This window comes from Pseudorca crassidens, chromosome 14, assembly GCF_039906515.1.
Source record: "Pseudorca crassidens isolate mPseCra1 chromosome 14, mPseCra1.hap1, whole genome shotgun sequence".
NCBI lineage: Eukaryota > Metazoa > Chordata > Mammalia > Artiodactyla > Delphinidae > Pseudorca > Pseudorca crassidens.
In genome coordinates, this window is record NC_090309.1 from 19,747,241 (window position 1) to 19,770,377 (window position 23,137).

General features: G+C 38.6%; 1 protein-coding gene across 2 annotated transcripts in view; it reads right to left on the bottom strand.

Moving 5' to 3' along the window:
• The window catches only part of CTNNA2 (catenin alpha 2), a 1,189,124-nt gene that overhangs the window by 230,286 nt on the left and 935,701 nt on the right, over positions 1–23,137 (bottom strand). For both annotated transcript variants that reach the window (XM_067704543.1, XM_067704544.1), the window contains exon 9: positions 1,167–1,319. In XM_067704543.1, coding sequence (XP_067560644.1) covers positions 1,167–1,319 — 153 coding nt within the window. The remainder of the gene's footprint in view (positions 1–1,166; positions 1,320–23,137) is intronic.

Below are 23,137 nucleotides of genomic sequence, written 5' to 3' on the forward strand. Positions count from 1 at the left end.
CTGTGTCCTAGAGGACCAGGGGCCTCCTCGAGGCTTGATGTAGGACTTCCTGCAGGCTGAGTGTTCAGCCCCAGAAGCGACAGCAGTGCTGGATTAACCAAAGAGTGAACCAAGCACATGCTTAGGGCACAATTAAATTGGAGCACAACCCCATCACTCACTGCAAGAAAAATGGAGAGGATTTCATATCTGATGAACTTATTCAGAATTTAATTTTGCCATCCAAAGAAAATAAAAAGTAATTTATTTAATTTTTAGCTTGCATTTAAGTTGTCTGCAGTTTTGAGTAATTTTATTTTATTTTTGAGTTACAGTGGGGCTATACCAGAGTTTTTGTTGCTGTTTTTGCTGTTGTTTTGAAGTACTCAGACCCTGAAAAAGTTTTAACCTGGCTCTGATAACCATTCCCTTAATTTGCTAGGACCCTTGCCCTCCTTGACTCTTTTTCTCTATCACACACATTTCCTGTTCAGCATCTCTCTTTTCTATGTAGCCCCACATCACTCAATCCAACCTTTGCCAAGCTGTTGGTTTTCAACTCTTAGATTTAGGCAGTCTGGTTAACATTTCACTTTTATTTTGTTTCCCCTGAACAATATTTTTTCTCAAAATCACACAGCACAATTTTGCATTTATAAAGCAACTCCCACAGATGTCTCTAACACAGAGAATATACTTAGGACCTGAACTTACACTCCTACTACTGCCCCAAGATCCTTCACCAGGAGTTCAGACATCTCTTATAGGGAGGGGGGATTGATTTTTACATGTTCATAATGTGGCCAGCTAATCCAGGCTTAGGTGAGTGGAGTGGAGATGGGGACGAAAAGGGAACAGTGTTTAAATCTCCTTTTGGCAATTTTAATTCTATTCCCTCTAATCAAACCTGGTCTTCAGAACTTTGGAGGGTCCTTTCTATTGCTCCTGTTTCAGCCTCTGCTTATTGTTCAGGAAAATTAGCAGACATGTTTCAGAACACATTTAGAATTGTCTAATACAGAGAGGAGAGATTACTGAAAACCTGCTTCCTTTGCAAGGGATGGAGTCAACAGAAAATAAAAGAAAGATCCAGGAAAACCATAGAAGGATGGCCTGTTGAAATTCCAAGAGACATGTAGAGATTAAACCCACTGATAAATTCTAGTCTTGGGCCTCTCTTGACTTACCTCCACCAGCTTGTTGGCATGCTCGCGGAAAACCTGGGCGTATTCCTTCACTTCTTTCTCATTCCCACTTTTTGCAGCCTCAATGAGAACTAGCAAAGGGACGTTGGTTTCCAAGAAGGAATCAGATATGTGATCCATCACTGCTTTCCGAAGCTACAGTGAAAACAAAAACAGAGACACACACAATTAAGGAACAGAGGAATTGTCTATTTGAGCGTATTACTCATTTAGCCATATGAATTATATCACTGCCTGGAAATAGTTTTTCTAAAGTCCCAGTTCTCATGGTCCACAGGCATAACGTTCCAACTCTCTTTTTAATCTTGCTGGTGCTTATCACATCAAAGGAATGCAAAGAGATATGACTGATGAATGATTCTGAATTAACTGTATTGTAGGTCAACTTGAAAGTTGACCTACGCATGGCCTGTAGCTCATTACATTATAGGCTCTCCTTATCAAAGTTCTGCTCTCATCCTTCATTGGCCAAATGTCTCCCTTCAGGTTTTGAATCTTGATTCAGCTCAAAAACTTGCGCTCTTTAGAAAAAGGAGAAATCTAGGCATCATTCAACAGGTGGGGAGAACTTTAGGTGAACTGGGCATTGAAGCCACCCTAAAACCTTACCGCTCTGCAGTCTCCTACCCTTTATAGATCCACTGTTTGTATTTAATGGAGGTGGAAACATGAAACATCTAACGATATCAAAAATGTGTCTGCCCAGGTGCCATGATGATATAGTTGCTGTGCTCCAGAAAGAAGTACTGACAATTATTCTTCAGGGTAAGTTAGAATAAACATACCCAAATTTCTAACAGTGCATAATTACACATCATTCCCACATTGTTAAAATGGGAAGCAGGGCAGCTGCATGAAAATGAAATGAAAGTGTACTGAACAATTACCTTAGTGCAGCTTTGTTCATAACTGTCAGAATGTATACAGGGAAAAAACACCCCAAATACAAGTAAATACGAGAGAAGATGATAAACAATGTGTATATTTTCCAAACAAATATTCCTATTCAGGAGTATTCAGGCAAATCTTTTGATAAGGTGATACACATACATATTTATCATTGGTCAGAGGAGAATTTTGCACAAATCTCGGTTCCTTTTTGCACTAATTACCATAAAGTATGCATGTGTGTATGTGTAGCTTAGTTTTGGTTCAACTCTGGATTGAGTTGGACATTTCACCATATAAAATATAACAAAGCCTATGGAAAATTAACATTAATTAGTTACTCATTTAGCAAGGTGTGTTAAATTTCTGCTTGAGAATAATGTTTTTATTGGTGAGCTCATATATTCTGGGTATATATGATGTGTCAGACAACTAAGGTTAACCAAGATCTTTACATATTACATTACTTAATCCTCACAACAATACTATGAGATAGGGACTAGTCTTATGCCAGTTTTTCAAATGAAGAAAGTGGGACTTGGAAAAGTTAAATAACTTGCCTGCCATCGTAAGGTGGCAAGTAGCAGAAGCCACTATGAAAAACTCTGAAAGGGACAGTGCAGTGGACACTTGAAACTGACCTGGCTTGGCTCTCTTCCAGGACAGAGACCCTCATGAAGGAGAAACTACTGGGAGTGAAATCAAAATTGAACTGGATGGGGACAACAGAGATAAAAGAAAGGGAAAGTCCAGGTAAAGTGGGGACAATTGTCAGAGCCAGGCTAGCTATCTCACCAGTCAAGCCACTGTGTTGTTTTTTTTAATCTTAAAATTTTTATTTTGGTAGAATATATATAGCATAAAGTTTTCCATTTTAACCATTTTTAAGTGTACAATTCGGTGTCATTAATTAGCTTCACAATGTTGTACAACCAACACCATCATATAGTTCCAAAATATTTCCATCACCCCAAATAGAATTGTATAAACATTAAGCAAAAATTCCCCATGCTTCCCTCCTCCCAGCCCCTGATAAATCTACTCTCTGTCTCTATGAATTTGCCTATTCTAGAACATTCATATAAGTGAAATCATACAGTATTTGTCATTTTGTGTCTAAGCCACTGTACTTTTAAATGTTACACAAAAGTAACAGGAGTGAGAGCTCTGTGAAGCTAGAAGACCCATCTGCTCTTCTAGCCTCTGTCTAAACCTTCAGGAAGATTGAGTTCACATAAAAATGAGCAACTTGAAATCATCAAGGTCAAAACTCACATAAAATTATTATAAGAAAAATATATCATCTCTACACAAACTAAAAGCATGCCAGAAAAATATGCCTGTAAAACAAATTAAAACTGTAATCTACTATTTCAAACATATTAAAATACACTAAAAATTGATGCAAGATATGAAAGAACATAAATTAGAAAAAGAAGAAATTATAGGATGAGGTCATGAAACTCAGAAAAGAATTATAAATAAAAGAAAAATCATTTGAAGACTAAACAAAAATGAATAAACACAATTGCAAATGCCTCAAGAGAAATAAAAAGAGAAAACAAGGAAAAATTTTTACCCAAAATAAATTTTTGGAAAAGAGATTTAAAAAATTTGAGTAAAGGTGACAAATATTGGAGATAGGCAAAGAAAATTCAATTTATGGCTACTAGAGGTCCCTAAAGAAGAAAATCAAAGCAAGAAAACAGAAAGAATACTAAGAACTCTAATTCATGAAAGTTTTCCTCAATATATATATATAAAATTTTCAATTAAAGTGTTATTATATAAATATAATCACTTACATATTTATTTTATATAATTATTTTAAAATATATAAATTATATTCTTTATACATTCAATGTAGAAATATATATTCTATATAGAAATATATATTATATATATATAAACTATTTTCTGAAAAAGCGTATCATGTACTTGAGAAGAGTGACCTATACTATCAACCAAGAAAACTGGATTCTAAAGAAAAAAGGGGCAAATCCTTATGTACTTAGGCAAATAGAGCATGTGACTTATAAAGGAAAGAAAATCAGATGATGACCAGACTTTTCAACAGCAAAGCTTTTGCCAGAAGAAAATGAAATACCATATTTAAGATACTCAAGGGAAGAAAATATGAGCTAAGAATTTTATAACCAGCAAAACTGACTTTCAAGGATATAAGCCACAGACCAAATTTGATCAACATGCAAGAACTCAGAAAATATTGTTGCTATGAGACTTAGGGAATCTGTTAGAGAACGAACTTTACCTGGCAAAATAACTAGAAAAACATCAACATAATATCTAGAAAAACATAACATAAGTACTGGCAGTGGGCATTCAATATATACATGTTTATAGAACTAAGAATATAGGATAGTCAAATGGGAGAGAGTATAATATAAAATGGAAGTATGCTCTGGCAATGAAGAGGTAAAAATGAAAAGAGAAAGGGAATAGGATATTTTTTGTGAAAAGATTTTAACTATCTTATGTAATTTTAATTATAATGGTAGTATGAAGATTGCTATTCTAACACTATTGTGTTTCAAGGTAAAATAAAGCAAACAGTTATGAAAGTTTATTTCTCATCTCCTGTGTTCTTGCTAACCAGAGGTGTTGGTGTGGAAGAAAGACGATGTAATATAGAAGAGGTTAAGGAAAAACCCTGTAATCCTAGATCTGAAGTAGAAATATCAGTATGAACACATGAGATTTTAAAGTGAAAACACATACACACACACACACACACACACATACACACACATACAATTTCCAAGTTCTGTCCAATGAAAAGGTCTAAGAACAATGGCCAGCCCAGTAGCAATGAACATCTTGAAATACAATTTTCCCCTAAACCAAACTAGGACTTCTTAGAGAAATGGTTGATTCCAATTTCTTTGGGGCTAGAAATATACAAATAGCCTGAACTATCTTATTATACCAGACAGCAAAGAGAGATCAAAGACTACTAGGGTCATGTAAAAATAACTCAGTAGGCTCCCACTTGGCCAAAGACTAGACAATTTAAACGTCACAAAGAATAAAAATTCCAGTGTCTTGAAACCCATCAAATATGTTTAAATGAGTTTATAATGACTAAAAAATAATAATAATTAATTGGTCACCTTCAGAGGATGACAAAGAACCAATTCATTTATCTTGGAAGAATCAAGAATACATCTTGCCTTTCCTACATGAACTGAAATTCTTTGTAACGAGGAAAATGTCTGTCTATAAATTTAGTCCACTTAATAACTGAAGGCAAAATGATAGAATATCACCATTTTGCAACCTTTAATGAATTAAGACATCAGACAATGAACAATAGTGGTTGAAAACATCACAAAAAAGATACAACAATTTAAGAATTGTGAATCACTATATTGTACATCTGTAACTTATATAATATTATATATCAACTATACTTCAATTTAAAAAAAGAGAGAGAGAACCAGACATTATGTGCCTTCTGATGAAACAGCACAATCTCAAGTATGGTGATGCCAAAGGGATCAAACTTGAACATGGTAGAAGCTCTGGATCCCCTTGGTGGTTTACACAAAATATAGAAGACAGAATAACATATGGGACTGCATCACACATATCTATTCAGCTAAATGCAAACTCCAGAAACCTTACAGTACAAACCATCCGGGTTCCTCAACAGATAGATTATAAGCAAAAGAAAGGGATGGAAGGGGATGCAACAGATTAAGAGACTAAAAAATAAATCCCCAAACGTGGGCAAACCTAAACTATATCATCTGAAGATGAATATCAGAGTGATAAAACCACAAAGGAAACGAAGTGAGCATTCTCAAAGTCAGGATAATGTTGCTTTTTGAGGGAGGCAGGAAATATAAAAGGCGTTTCTACGGAGGCTGGCAAAGTCTATTTCTTGACCTGGGTAGTGGTTACAAGAGTGTTTGCATAATGATAATGCTTATTGTGTGTGGATTTCTGTATCTATGCTTTATTTTATAACTAAAAATTTCAAAAAAAAAGGAAACATTTCTCATGCACACTTTTCCAATTTTATCTAGATGGAATACAGACGTGACCCCAAGGTGACCTGGGAAGCCATGAATTGAAGATGGTGTACAACCCCTGTTCCCCCCAATCAACCTACACCTGAATACATGGAGGAGAGCTTCCCAGTGTTCTGTCACTGGCCCAGTATTGTTACATGATTAAGAATGCAATTCTATTTTGTTGGAGCTGTTGCACATTTTGAAGTTTATTAGTTATAGTAGTTGGTCTGTTCTAACTTAACTAGAACACGTTGAAACAGATCTCTTTTTTCCTGCCAATTCTGTCTTCTTTTAGGCTACCTTTCCTTCCCTTGATTCTTCCTACTTAAAAGGTGGGCCCCAGGCCAGTATCATTGCCATTTCCTGGGAGTTTGTTACAAAATCAAGCCTCAGGCCCATCCCAGACTTCCATTTCAATCAGAATCTGCATTTTAATAAAAAGCCTAGGTGATTCCTATGCACAATAAAGTTTGAAGAGCACCGCCCTAGACTTATCGTATCAGTTAACTTCTTAGTTGCAAGCATTAGAAACTGATTTTGGAAGGTTTAAGCAGAAAAGCTCTCCTGTTAGTTGAAAGAAAGAACAGAATACAACAATGTTAGGACAGGGTTTCCCTGGTGGCGCAGTGGTTAAGAATCTACCTGCCAGTGCAGGGGACAAGGGTTCGAGCCCTGGTCTGGGAAGATCCCACATGTCACGGAGCAACTAGATTCATGCGCCACAACTACTGAGCCTGCACTCTAGAGACTGCAAGCCACAACTACTGAGCTCACGCGCCACAACTACTGAATTCCACGTGCCTAGAGCCCGTGTGCCACAACAAGAGAAGCCACCACAATGAGAAGTCCGCGCACCACAACGAAGAGTAGCCCCTGCTCGCCGCAACTAGAGAAAGCCCGCATGCAGCAACAAAGACCCAACACAGCCAAAAATAAAATTAAAAAATAAATAAATTTATAAAAATACTGTTAGGACACTGTGTCTTTATGTCATTAGCTTCTGATGCAAAGTCTTAGGCAAATGAAACTGATTTTTATCTGAGTGAAATACAGACCCAAACTCTGGGTCATGTGTAAACATCTAGTTGCAAGGGTGAAGGAGGAAGGTGTTGGGAGGAAAGCACTTTGTAAAAACAAGTGTTCTGGCCATTTTAGCTTCTTATATACCAAAATTTATATAATGAGGAATTCCCCAAACATAGGAAAGGAATTCAGATGCTGACTCAAAACCAAAAAATGGCCAATAAAGAATAGATCTGGTAGAATAATAATTCAGGTACTCAAGCATGGGTGGAAGGTGGAAAAAGTAATATATTTGTAGGAAAAAATTAAAGGTGAAGGGTTGTCTGTAAGGAACAATATCAGAAACTATGGTCTGGGACAGGAATGGCAAGTATACTGCCACATTTGCTTGCTATGCCTACACCAGACATGACTAATCAATCAGTGTTCTTTTATTCTGAGCTCAAATACCATTTCATAATCCTTCTTAGGACAGTGTTCCAGATACCTAATGCCAATAAATCCTATTTCTTCTGCAGAAGGAAAGCTTTCTTTCTTTGCTGAATCTTACCTGCAATTTAAGTGTTTTTGCATGCAAACCTTTAGGTGGAATTGTCTCCGAGCATCTGACAATCCAGTGCCATCTTGATTTTTCAGAAATAAGAGTTAACACCCAAATCTAGGCTGGGCTCATGATATTTAAGAAGTGGCTGATTGTTTTAACATGTCTTGTCATTTAGACAGATGTTTAGAAAAATCTTGTTAAGAATAATAGTATTCACTTCACTGCAATGATGTAAGATACACCAATCAAGGTCAAATTCAGGGTAGATCGTGATTTTAAACGGGCTCAAAACTTTGAACCTTAAATCTTTCCATGGATACAGCTGCTCTGGGCTCTTCACAATCACTGACACATTTTATCATATTTCCTTAAGCTTTGGGGTGTAATTGTTATTAAAAATGAAATATCAAAACAACAAAGTGTCTGGGCCAGGAGCCATCTAGCCTAGGGGCTTGACAAGAATTAAGCCTCATTAAGTCAGGCAAATTTTAGCCAGTCTGAAGGTCAATTAAGGTAATCAGTCAGTGCAGTAATCCACCCAAAACCACTTTAATAAGCTAAGGTGCTGCCAATGCACACAGTGCACTGGTAATGACAGCACTGCTCACAGTTTGGGATGGGGGTGGGGGCAGCTGTGGGGGGAGCAGAGGCATATCTATGAAGCTTGTGCAAGAGCGCTCAGAGAATAATCACTTTTTTTCCCCTTTATTTTATTTTCTTTATGAGAAACACATAAAATCCTTTGGTCATTCTATTCATTATCCTGATGGCACTATCTTCTGTGAAGCAAAATCATTTTAATTGGGATACCAGCTTCTTTCCTTAATGAAACCAATTACTCCTCTAAAAAAAGGGAAAAAAAGAAGAAGAACAGTTCATCAGGCTTCATGCTTTTCTCCATATACCCCTCTCCCCAGTTCAGGCCCTAGTGAATCAATTCAAAGCACAACTGTCATCATTAGAAACACCAATGTGCATGGCCCTAAATAACAAACACATGATGGTTTAGTTTAGTCAGATAAACAGTCCATGCCCTCTAGATTTCTCCTCTAGGAGTGCTGATGCAGTCAAGATAACAGTTGATACATATCTTGCTGATGGATTAAAATGCACTGAGTAGATAACTGTAGTAGATTTGTTATATGAATGGCCCCATTCTTCACCCTCCTCTACTCAAGCCCATTGCCATGTAACTCTGTATTGTCTGCCTTCTCTGGCTCTGAGTTGGGCCATGTGGCATGCTTAGGGTCAATGGATGTTGACCATTATGATGCATGCAGGGGTGACTTTGCTTGGTCCAGTGGACTTGCTTGGTTTAGTTAGTCTGCCATTCTCATGAGTAGGACATGCCTAGGCTAGACTGCTTGTCCCAGGAGGAGGGAGACAAACATGTGGAATAGAACTAAGTCACCTCAGTCATTCCCATCAAGACCATCTTAGGTCAGTGAAGAGCAACTGAACCCATACACGTGAAAAGGCTTGACTAAGGTGACCATCTTCGACTACTGAGCAACAAATGCTATTTCTGCATGCCATTGAGATATTATACTGCACTACTGTGACAAGAGATGACTGATAATATACATATTAAACTAGAATAAGTTTTTGTGGTCACTGAACCATTTTTGGGGGGAGACACCATCAAAATAAATTTCTGATCAATCAGTTGACTGGTTGGTGTCATTCTAACTCAGTTCTTTGGCCAAAAGTGCTGGATTAACAGTACATGTACAATTATAAGCTCTGGGCTATGTTTAAAAACATCACAGCTGCAATTTCTTATTTGTATAGATTTAACAAATTATTTAGTTTGAAATTGTACTGAAAACACAAGTCTTGGGGACTAGGACAGGGAAGGGTTGGTCAGGGATCATCCTGAAGAATAGCAGCAGGTACTTGGCTCCTTCTGCTGGCTCCACTTTCTGTCCCAGTATGCAGAGCACCATACCAAAGTCCCCTTCTTACTCCACAGTAGGCAAGGGCAATTCCTTTCACGGGGAGAATGAAATACTGCCTTAGGATCCCAGGCAGTCCTGGGTCATCATGGATCTCCAGATGGCCTCAATTCAGCATGTACAGCAGCTTTCCTTAGTGCTGGTAAAAATGTTAGCAGAACATGGAGCCCATAATCACTTGAGGCAATACAAGGAAGCAAAAGAGAGATTGGTGGAATGGAGGGTAAATGCAGAAGGCAGAAGTGGATTGCAGCAGTGGGCCATGGAGAAAAGGTGGCAAAAGGGGGAGCAGGAAAGGATTGGGGAAAATTAGTATGTCATATTAGCAGACTTTAATGCTTATTTTGTATCAGACACTGTTCTAAATGCTTGGAATAACTCAGTTATTTCTCTGACAAGACCTGGGTACTATTTTCTCCATTTTATAGGTGAGGAAACTGAGGCAATTGAATGTTACTTGTCCATATTCACATGGCTGATAAGTGGCAGTGGCAGGATTTGAACCCAGGCTGGCCCCAGAGTTCACGCTCTGAACTAGTAGTATATGCAACCGCTCCTTTGTCTAAATTTTTCCAGCTTTGCATACATTATTGACGGAAAGCAAAGGTATATAGATACTGATGGTGCATCAAATTCCAGGAACATACGTGATCCAGCTTTCTGGATGATGAGTGAAGTGCATGAAGAATTCTAGAAGACTCCCCCAGGATAATAAAAGAAAAAAAAAAAAAAGAAAACCCCAGTAGAGAGGATGGGAAACAGACCCAGGGGCAGATGGATATCCCAAGAGGGAGTAAGTTGTCCCTCCAGAGGAAGAAGTGATGCTGAGTCCTAATGAATCCCCATTCCAGGAGCTGAAAGGGACCTCCTGTATACTCACTATGAGACTCTGTGACTTCCTGGGGCTTTATGAGTCTGTAAAGAAAAAAAAAAAAAAAGGAGGACTCATGGGTCAAGATATGTCTACTGCAAAAACATGTCCATGGGTCATACTTGCTTTTATGTAACTATCTTATTAAAACTTTTTGGTCAAAGTGCTTTTTTCTTTTTTTTTTGCGGTATGCTGGCCTCTCACTGCTGTGGCCTCTCCCGTTGCAGAGCACAGGCTCCGGACGCGCAGGCTCAGAGGCCATGGCTCACGGGCCCAGCTGCTCCACGGCATGGGGCATCTTCCCGGACTGGGGCACGAACCCGTGTCCCCTGCATTGGCAGGCGGACTCTCAACCACTGCGCCACCAGGGAAGCCCTGTTGAAGTGTTTTAAAACAGTAAATTGTCAGATTCTCAACAAAGGCTCAAGTCAACAGAAGTGAGAGTCCTCCCAGAAATGATTGGGATTCACTTCCCCTGCTTTCAGATGGTAATTATGGTATGTATGAAAATCTATAAGCCAGGTGGTGACAGAGGTTAGAATGGATTTGCATTATTATAGAGATATCTTTGAAAGGTGCAGATGAAGGTTAGTACTGTGACAATCTAGCATTCTAGTTTTTTTCTCATTCTTAAGAGTTTTAGGATCAAATCATATTCATCCTAAATATATCTATCTATTACATAGTCCATGAGCAAAGGCACATCCAAAATTGAGAGCCAGAGTCCTAAGCAGCCAGGACCAGGGACACCTTGAACTTGGTATCATCCAGCAAGTGCAGGGACTCATAAATACTGCCTTCATTAGCTCATGAGCCCTGTGATTTGTGTCTCTGATGAATAGGGGCACAATTTTTTGACCCCTCCGGTAAACAGGCAATGTAATTCCTCTGTAAATTGACTATTAGAATGGTTTAAATGCCCTTGCCTACAAGCTGAAAGGCATAGTTAACACTTTTTACATAAGCTAGAAGACCAAAATTTAGCTATCAATCAACCAGGGCAGAAAGGAATGACTTGACAAAATCATTCGTTAAGTCTGACAGGAGTCAAGAACACAAGGCTTTCTTCCAACTATTTAAATGTATGTGTGGCAAGGGAATATTAATTGCCTAAGACAAGACACTTAAAGGTATTAGCTCAGCACTACCAGTCTATTTTACCCAATTAGTGCTATTCATCAATGTAAACAACTACATTTTCTTCAGCAAACCAAAAGAAATATAGTTGATGGATCACAACTATTCTAACAATTCACCTTCTTATTTCATAAGAGGGCAGAGTGATTAAAGGATAGAGTTTAACTCACAAACTCAAGAAGAAGAATAAACTGTCTCAAAAATGACCAAAATGGTCTGCCAATGGGGTGGGACATGAGGAAGGTATGATGTGTATTGAGCCACTTTCAAATAGATACTGCAAAAGTGTTTTGCACAAAGTTTAAAAATCTGCAACCATTTGATGAATATGAAACAGTTCTCTGAAAAAGACAGTTCAAGAAAAAAATGTCTCTCCCCAGACAACAAGAATCAGAGAAGTTTAAACTTGGATGAGATTTTGAAGGCTGTATGCCCAATTTTAATCTAACCAATGAAAGGACATCTCTGCAAATCTTTTTAATGGGTAGACATTCATTCTTTCTCTAATTTCAGTGTTATTGAGATAAAATTGAGATTAAAATAAAATTGTAAGATATTTAAAGAGTACATCGTGGTGATTTGATATACATATACATTGTGAAAGGATTCCTCCCATCTAGTTAATTAACATATCCATCACCTCGCATACCTTTTTTTTGGTCAGAAATTTAAGTTCTACTCTCTTAGAAAATTTCAATTTTACAGTACAGTGTTATTAACTATAGTCACTTTATTATTTACATGAGACTCTCAGACCTTATTCATCTCACAGGTTAAAGTTTGTACCTGTTTACCAACCTCTCCCCATTCTCCCATCCTCCAGCCCCTTGCAGCCACTTTTCTATTTTCCACATTTACGAGTTTGACTTTTTTCTTTAAGATTCCACATATAAGTGATACCATGCAGTATTTGTCTTTCTTAGTTTGGCTTATGTCACTTAGCATAATGCCCTCAAGGCTCATCTATATTGTCACAAATGGCAGAATTTCCTACTTTCTCATGGCTGAGTAATATTCCATTTTGTGTGTGTGTGTGTGTGTGTGTGTGTGTGTGAGTTTTATATATATCTCACATCTTCTTTATCCATTCTTCTGTTGATGGACACTTAGACTGCTTCCATATCTTGACTATTGTCAATAATGTTGCATGGACATGGGAGTTCAGATATTTCTTTGATATTCTGTTCTCATTTCTTTTGGATATATATTCAGAAGTAGAGGAGCAGATCATATGGTAGTTCTATTTTTACCTTTTTGAGGAATCTCCATACTGTTTTCCACAGTGGTTGCACCAGCTTATACTCCCACCACCTCACCAACACTTGTTATCTCTGGCCATCATAACAGGTATGAGATGATATCTCATTGTGGTTTCGATTTGCATTCCCCTGATGATTAGCTATGTTGAGCATGTACCTGTTGGCCATTTGTATGTCTCTTTGGAGAAATGACTACTTGGGTTCTCTGTCCATTTTTAATGGGATTGTTTCTTTTCCTGCTGTTGAGTTGTATGAGTTCTTTGGATATTTTGGATATTAACCCCTTAACACATATATGATTTGCAAATATTTTCTCCCATTCCATAAGTTTCCTTTTCATTTTGTTGATGGTTTCCTTTGCTGTACAGAAGGTTTTAGTTTGATGTAGTCCATTTGTTTCTGATTGTTTGCTTGTTTGTTTTTGCTTCTGTTGCCTTTGCTTTTGGTGTCAAATCCAAAAACTCACTGCAAAGACCACTTCCAAGGAGTGGAAAACATATCCCCTATGTTTTCTTCTAGGAATTTTATGGTTTCAGGTCTTATGTTCAAGTCTTTAATCAATTTTGAGTTGATTTTTGTATATGGTGTAAGACAGGGGTCCCATTTTATTCTTCTGTATGTGGATATCCAGTTTTCCTAACTATTTATTGAAGAAACTACCCTTTCCTCATCATACATTCTTGATTCTAGTTGTTCATTCTTGTAAAGGTAAATAAAGGCCGCTTAATAATCTGTCTTCAGTTGTGCATTTCAACATCTTTTTCTGATCTTACAGGGGGAAAAAAAGGATCCATAAAGAAAAATCTGCACAAATGCCACATTAGTATTAAAGAGATTTAAATGTTAGACCAAAGAAAACAAATAAGAGTAAATGCACAAAAATAAAATGGGGTAGGTAGTAATGCAATTAGCTCAAAGGAGGCAGGGACCTTATTATAAGAGTAGTAAGAAATTCACAGAGAGGAAAAAAATATGCTTTATCTCTTTCTTTATTCCACTGCCTGTACTCAGTAATTGGTGTTCACTCATTCATTCCTTCTACTAGCATTTGAAGAGTCCCGGGTGTACCAAGCACTATGTTTGACCAGGGACACAAAGAAAAATAAGACAATTCATCTACTCTCACTCATTGCTAAAAATTCCTCTGTTACCTCAATTCCCAATTACTAATAAAGCTACAGTGATCAACTTAACCACATATACTTGACTGGCCTCATAAACGCTGCTTAGAGTCAAGCATGAGTTCCTCCTATTCAGTGTATTGGAGGCTGGCCTAGGGAACACCCTAAAAGAGTCCAAATTTGTTAATTTCCTTCACATCATATTACTAAAGACTTTTTCTCACTTAGAAAGGTTCTCCCAGGATTCCTCCACCTCTCCATCAGAACAGACATACTTTCAAATATGCAGTTTGTTAGCCTGGAAGGTTTGGTATTTCAAAAGGGTGGAATTTTAGGTAGCATAGGTGAAGGTGGAAAAGATATTTCTAGTATAACACCTTGTTCAGAGCCCTTAACCCACACTGAAAAGCAGACCGATTATTCTGTGTATTTGGAAGTTCTACTCAGTTTCCGGCTGCTTATTGCCCTTAATATTAATCCTGTGCATGCTCACTTTTATAGCTTGCAGAGAAATTTCCTAGACATTATTTCATTTGACCTTATTTACAATGTCATGGTGGTGACAGATGTGGTTTGCAGGGCGAGCATCATTTTCTTTGCTATATCCTGATAGACGAGGAAAGGAAGGGTCCACTAGTTACACATAGAAAATACCAGTCAGGTCTTCTGGTTCCAAGAACAGTGCTATTTTACTTAAGGTCTATGTGTTTATGAATCTGGCTGTTCAAATTCACAAACCCCAATTGGACAAAGATGATCTTTTTTTCCATCCTTCACTCCTACACCTAGTCAACCATTTACCCCCAGCACTATATCCCCTCAGGCATTGCTTACCACAAAGGAGGATCTAAGTTTAGATAGCTGGATATTTCATGCTGAGTATTTATTATCTGCCATTGATTAACTGGTATTGAATGGGCATAAGCTGCTTGAATCCAATGTGAGAGAGTCAAGAGTTGTATCAGATAAGTTAACTCTAGCAAGGACTCTTAGGAATTTTATGAAATATTGCTCAAAGAAAGATTTGATGCCCCCCACACCACCGGCATTGGCAATTGAGAGAGATAATCACTGAATAGATGGTTTTATAGAAGGTTAACAATAGAAGCCTATAAAAAGTATATTAAGAGCAAGATACAGAGGAGAACAACTCTCTAAAACCCTATTTCTTTCTAGTGGGGTCAGTTCTATACACCTGCCACAGTGTGGCAGAATTTGTACCAGATAGAATCATCTGGCCCCATACTTCCATATTTCTGGCCATTCCACATTACAACACTAGTCCTGTGGGTCTCAGAAGAATCCTCAATGTAAATACAAGAGGCTCTGGGAGGATCCCACCCAAAACTTACCAGTTCCCACTCCAGGTATCAGATGAGTGACACTTCAGTTCACTTGAGCAGGATGGGAATCTTGGGAGGATAAGATGCTGTTGGGTAAGGGAGGATGGATGATGGGCACTTACCGTTGGTACATATGTCACTTGTAAATGAACCTCTAAAACTTCTGACCATTTGTGGTCATCAAAGAGCCCATCACATTTTCTAAAAGACAAAGCCTTTCACCCATGCTCCCCTGCTCTAATCCAGTTATAGATAACCGTGTACCTCTGAGCTAACTTCTCTATCCCGAGCTCTGCCACCGTACGCTATACTTCTTCACTTCCTGTCTTTAACTATTGCACAGCGTTTCCAACAGCTGCTGAATTTTTCCCTAGAGGAGCTTCATTTCAGACAGAGCCCTAATGATTACTCCACATTTCTAAGTTTGCGGAAATCCTATAACATGACTGATGCTATCACTGTTTAAGGGAAAGGTAGGAGACAGTCAGACTTCAGGTCTTTCAGTTTTTCAGGAGATCTGGACTCTTACACCATATCTGTTTCATCTGAAGCAGACTCTTACTTCTAGAGCATGGGTTGCCCTACTTTCCCTATAAAAGGCCAGACAATATATAATTTAGTCTTTGCAGCCAGTTGGTCTCTACCACAACTACTCAACTCTGCCATTATAGAACAAAAACTGACAATACAACTTCTTTACCTAAACAGGCAGAAGGCCAGATTTGGGCCACAGGTTTGCAGGCACCTGTTTTATGTGGTTTCATCCATGGATTTTAAGTCTTGCAACCTTATCACTCTGTCCATGTCACTCTGTTGCTTTACTAGTACTGCAGATCCCTGGCTACTTCAAGCTCCATTCACCCACTCTTTACTTAGAACTGAGCATCTGCAGTATCCAGCAGTTACCTGCTTAAGAAGAGAAATAAGGAGGCTAGAAATGGCCTCAAGAGTCCCCAAGGGGCCAGTCTGACTGCTTTACTTGACTTTTATTCTCTTTGCCTCACTCTCTGCTAGAAAACATAGGTGATTTCAATGGTGTCTAAGCAATTACGTTTCTAGCAGACACTTTGAGGCAAAGAACAGAGGAATGGTTAGCTGTAAAAGCAGGAGTTGTTGACTTTTCCTAAAAATTCTGTGAACTAGGAGCATATCTGGTTGGGTTGCCCAGCCTGCTCATTACCTCAGTAGGTGTTCTGACCTGGACTGGACTCCAAATCCTGATATTGCCTCCTAATTTGGCAAACATATTGAGAGTACTTCCACAGACTGGACAAATACACAGAGAATGCACCCAAAGAGCAACAGACAAGCTGGTTGCTATGGTAATTTACAGACACAATGAAAGTCACAAGTGATCTACTTTCACTTGGTTATTACGGCATCTATGGCTACAACCTCAGGGTCACATTGATCTAAGCCTTCAGATTTCAAAGGAGGGGCTGAGGGAAATCTGCTCAGTCGGCATGGTTCACTAGTGCTGCCTTCTTCCTGATCCTGTGACTCTGAGCCCTCCCTCGCCCATGTTAGCCTGCATGGACCTCCCAGCTCGCCTTGACCAAAGGTGCTCTTCAACTTCTCTGTCACCCCCTTCATGCAGCTGCAATTCCGACTGCAGCTACTTAAAGGCAGCTTGATCTTCACTGAAATTGAAGGAATCAAATAAAGGTATAGACGTACTGCCCTTAAGAGTTAACAGGATTGATGTACTCATGAAAAACCAAGAAATTGTGGAATGAGAGAGGAGGTACTGAGACTGGTTATTCACCCAAACTTCTGACAAGCACTTATGGTTGGATCAGATGGAAAATCTCCTCTTATCACCAGAGCCCTCAAGACAAATCGTTCCTCTCTAACCCTAGAACACTGGGGCACAATCCATTCATCTCCTTCTTACTGAATATACCAGGCAGGTCAGCTAGTCTCTCGATTTGCATTTAATCAGCTATCCCGCACCCCAGCTAAAATGAAAGTCCTTTACTTTTCTCCCCTGTGATTAATTAGGAAAATAATTTTCAAAATCTCATTCATGGTGCAGTGTCTTGCACAGGGCTGGCCACAGGTATGGATGATTTAAGGAAGAAAAAAAATGATGATATTAAAGAGGAAAGCTATTATTTTGATTATTATTGAGGATCTCAAGACATTATTAATTGATATTTACCTTATAACCTTCCCATTAATGGAATTTTAATAAAAACTATAAATTAAGATCAAAGTGTATCAACTTTAACAACTACAGTCATTAAAAGGACAGGCTTCAGAATCCTCCCACTTGGGTTCACTAACTTACCAGCTTTATATCAGTAATAAATGTAACTTCACTGTCACAGCTTCAAAATGCAACTTTGTAAAAATAAAATCTTTTGATAATAATAGACTGTAGAATCAGATTGTAGATAACGTGTCAAGGAGAGAATAGACACTTGTTAAGCAAATGTCCAACAGTTTCAGTGGGTTTCAGCTTTGCTTTTTTGACCTTCATACATAACCAGATACAAATAGAAACAATGGATCAGATGATTAAGAGAGTTGGCTATTTCAGCTTTCAATGACAAGACAGCAGCAGCTGCTCGGTTCCTAAGCCTAACCACTCTTAGCATTCAGAGTTATGGAAAGGCAAGCCAAGTGGTTGTGAAGCCATGAATTCATATGCAATAATAATCACTATTTGTAGGTCTTTGAAACTCTAAATAGAGTTCTTTACTGAAGTTTTTATCTGGGCCTTAAACTTAGACAAAGTAGGAAAAAAAATCAGTTTTGCAGCACAAAACCAGCATCAATGGTTGATAATTACAAAATCACTGATCTTAACTCAATTTCCTTGCTACTAAAATTGCCCAGTAATGGTACCAGATGCTGGGTAAAGGGATAAGCTCCCATATCTAAAGCAGAGGCTGTTTCAGGTGGTATTAAGGATGCTGAAGAAAGACCTTTTGCCCTGAGAAAAGACCTTAGAGGTCCCTTCTACTTCTAAGAGTTTATGAGTCCATGACCACTGAATCCATCTCTCTTTTTTCAAAGCTGGTTGAGAAATAAGCTCAGAAGATATTATTCCTTTCTTTTCCTACCTCTCCTTTTTCCCCACTCCTATCCCCCCTCTGATTTTAGGGGTAACTGCAAATCTTTATACACATATAATCATTATTCAGCTTTTAAAATCAGCATTTAAACAGACTGTATCCATCGTATATTAATGCATATATGTGGAATCTGAAAAAATTGGTATAGACGACCTTATTTACAAAGCAGAAATAGAGACATAGACGTAGAGAACAAACATATGGATACCAAGGGGGAAAGGGGGGTGCGGGATGAATTGGGAGACTGGGATTGACATATATACACAATTGATACCGTGTATAAAATAGGTAAGTAATGAGAAGCTACTGTATAGCACAGAGAACTCTACTCAAAGATCTGTGGTGACATAAATGAGAAAGAAGTCCAAACACAAGGGGATATATGTATACATATAGCTGATTCACTTTGCCGTACAGTATAAACTAATACAATATTGTAAAGCAACTATACTCCAATAAAAAAAAAAATGAGAGACTGTATCCTTCTTTCTGAAGTTAAAGATGGGTGTGATTTTTCTCCCTCTCGTTGGAGGACATTCTTTGCTGAAATGATTAAATTTCTTACCTTTTTTTTTCTGTATCTGAAGGAAATTTTCCATGCTCCAGCCTGACAAAAATACCTGTTCTGGGTACAGTTTCCTGAAATGTGGCACCATATGTGCATCAGTAAACATTATGTGTAGAGTAAATTAAGCCAAGCCTTATAATGAGGCAGTAAGGAAATTACTGTAGACCTGAAAGAGTAAATCAGCAGTATTAAAATGCTCTCCATTTTCTCTGAAGCACTTCAGAGTGCCATAAAAAAGCTCTTACCACTGTGATAAACAGAAAGAAATGCATTTGTAGCAAGACAACCTAAAAGACACCACAATTCAAATAGGTCTTCAAATCTGGAGTCCAAGGTGTCATCTCATCACAAAATTTAAAAGTCAGCCCTTTTGCCACTAATGTAGGAGAAAAAAGAAAACTGCGTGACATTGAGACTTTGGGGGCAAACTCTTTCATATAGCAGGTGCAGTAAAGACATTAAGAAATAGAAGCTCTGGAGCAGAGCCAAGACTAAGCAGAGTCACCATCATAAACAAAATAGCAATGCTGTAAATAAAAACAGGATCAGTATTGCTGGTTTTTTCTTTTGCTTCAGGCTTCAGTATAGCTCAGCACTGCCTTGCTACTGATCCTGTCTTTATTTACAATGTTGATAAGATGCTCATCATGAATTTTTTTGCATTAATTTCAATTTTCTAAAATACTGCAGAAAATATTATTTATCTTGATTACTCAGTTTTTTGGCTCCCTCTAAAATTATATGCCGTAGGCTACTGCCTCATTCCCCTTCACCTCCACTTGGCCCTGCTCCAGAAAGCACAGATCTTGCCAAACCCTTCAACACAGCACAGTGAACAGTTAAACCATCCATTTCTAATCTTGGCCCATGGAGAGAAGAGGCTCAAGCTTGGATTCTCCCTCCCTCAAAACAAGTATTGTATCTGTGAAGTGGTGAGGTCTAGAAGATGCCAAATGGATTGGAGAGAACTTGGAGGACTTCCGGAATCCTCAAGTAAATCCTCCAAAGGACTGTAATGAGATCTAAAAGCTCCCACCATCAGAAAAAAAGGCAGTGGAATTCAAACCTGCCAGAACATCACAATTACCTAGAAAGCTTATCATGATACAGAGTTTAAGTTACCACCGTCTGTACCTGAAATCAGAAATCTCTCAAGATGGAGCCATATACAGGTTTCTCCCGCTATCTGAAAGTACAGCATTCCTATGTAACCTTTTGTAAGCCGAAATGCTGTAAACCGAAGAAGCAACTACCTTATGATGCATCTTGCCAATGGATTCACAAAATAAATCAAGATAAAACACAGATGCTTATAAACACAGTTCAAAGCTATGGCAGCTGAATGCCGAGTGTAGTTCCCGGAGAAGGGGCTTGGTGGCGCCACTCTTGCTACTCGCGGTGCCCACGGCCTGTATAAGAGCTGGCTGCAAAATACTGGACAGAGTTTTGCGTTTCACCTTTTTTTTTTTTTTTTTTTTCTTTTGTAAAAGCAAAAATCCTCCAGATTTCTTTCAGTTAGCAAAAACAAGAACTAATGTAGGTATTTCATAAAAGCAAAATGGCATAAAATGGACTTTCAGAAAGCGTGGGATACCTGTATCTGCATTTTGACAGGTTCTTGAGCTGACTTTTCTAAAGCCAGCCCAGCAGCAGGAGACATCTGGGTTAAAGCATAGAAGCTCTCTCTTAAGATGGAAAAAGTTGTTATTATCACTGTAAAAATGGACTTTTTAAGCTAACAAATCTTGTTCTTAAAACAACAGAAGCAAAGACATGAGAGCTTAGAACAGAGGGAAGTTGGTGATTGGGATATTTTGGGGTAGGATAGCTGCATACAGAGGATTCTTCATCCTTTCCACACCTGTGTGGTAGCAGCTTACTTTATTTGGGGCACTAAGATATGCCTTGAGGAAACAAAGAATATCAGGACACAGGCACAAGCAAAAGCACATAAACAACTTAAATAGACTGCAAAGAGTGTCATAATAAAGCTATTTTAAAATGCTTTAGGAGCCTACTGAATAAACCCTGTTTTTTTTTTTTTTTTAGCATCTTTATTGGGGTATAATTGCTTTACAATGGTGTGTTAGTTTCTGCTTTACAACAAAGTGAATCAGCCATACATATACACATGTTCCCATATCTCCTCCCTCTTACGTCTCCCTCTCTCCCACCCTCCCCATCCCACCCCTCCAGGAGGTCACAAAGCACGGAGCTGATCTCCCTATGCTATGCGGCTGCTTCCCACTAGCTATCTACCTTACGTTTGGTAGTGTATATATGTCCATGCCTCTCTCTTGCTCTGTCACTGCTTACCCTCCCCCCTCCCCATATCCTCAAGTCCGTTCTCCAGTAGGTCTGTGTCTTTATTCCTGTCTTACCCCTAGGTGCTTCATGACATTTTTTTTCTTAAATTCCATATATATGTGTTAGCATATGGTATTTGTCTTTCTCTTTCTGACTTACTTCACTCTGTATGACAGACTCTAGGTCTATCCACCTCATTACAAATAGCTCAATTTCATTTCTTTTTATGGCTGAGTAATATTCCATTGTATATGTGTGCCACATCTTCTTTATCCATTCATCTGATGATGGGCATTTAGATTGTTTCCATCTCCGGGCTATTGTAAATAGAGCTGCAATGAACATTTTGGTAGATGACTCTTTTTGAATTTTGGTTTTCTCAGGGTATATGCCGAGTAGTGGGATTGCCTGTTTATAAAAATTGGATAAAGTTGTGATGATAAGGTGACATTTAAGCTAAGCCTTGTAGGAAAAATTGTGAATTTTCCTAAAATGAAAAAAAAAAAGGAGGGAGGGAGGGCATTTGGAAAAATTGTTAATTTTCCTGGAAGAAAAAAATTAAAAGGAGTGGAAGGGGTCATTCCAGGTAGAAGTAATATCAAGTGCAAAGTCATGAAGATGTGCTAATACTGGTCTAAGAGACTGCTGGAGCTATAGTGCGCTGAAGGCAGGGAGCCTGGGATCAAGGCACTGGTTATGAGGCTGTGACCATCCTTTTTGTGAAAAGCAATTAAGCAGTGCCAATGGCAGTGGAGAGGAAGGAATGCACTCGAAACACAGATAGGAGGTGGAATCAGCTGAACTAAATGACTGCACTTTAGATGGATGTTCTGAAATGTTTGGGTAAGCTGAAAGGACATTCAAAAAAAAAAAAATCCTTGCTGTTTGAATCATCACCTTTGAAAATCTTCCAAATTTTCCTGCTTAGGAGTTTCATCCTGGAAAATACGATAGAATTTTTTTCTAATCCTATATTGGATCTTCCAGTGTCAGAATCAAGATTCTACGTGGCATTCTCATTGCCTAGGACAGGAGGTGTCAGAGACAGGACCAAAAGCAGACATTCTCTTGAATGTCTCAGACATTCTCTTGAGACTCAGACATTGCTATGTATCCTTCCCCATCCCACTTTTCCTTGACTTCTGGGGCTGGCGGTTTCCTGTTCATACGTGTGTTACAGAGCCCTCTGCTCAGTACGGCGTGTTATTTGATTAATCAATATTGATCAAGCTACTGGACTCCTTCTGTGACCTAGACTCACTAGTGAGAGAGAGGTCAAGCTTGGCATCCTCCACAAGCTTGTGTTCATGTGTGAACCATCGACCACGTGCTGGCTCACAGGAATCAATTAAACTACTCCATGATTTGAATAGTGTCTTTGTAAGGAAAGAGCTTGGAAAGGAAAGAGTGATATTTTAAGAACTATTGGCAAGGAAAAAATCATGTCCCTTGAATTTGGCCTAATGAGTGTTTTCCAGGAGATAAATAAGTATGTGGTGGCCTGACGTTCAGGACTGCTGTAACAGGAATTTCCTAAGGTAGAGGTAGCTTGAATATACAACCGTGATCAGGGGGCTTGTCCAAAGATTGCCTTTCAGAGTGCTCTTGAGCTCTCTTCTACCTCTGCTCTTCTTCTTCTGACCTTTTTGATTCTGATTTTGGTGTTTCTGATGACATTTGTGTTCAGCTGTCCCAGAGTTGCTTATGGTCTGTATTTTAAACCCCAATTGCTGTATGATCATTTTCTGGTCTCTACATTTCTACAGCATCACAGCAATCTGACCTAGGGGTAATCTGACCAGGGATTTTTAGCTCTGACA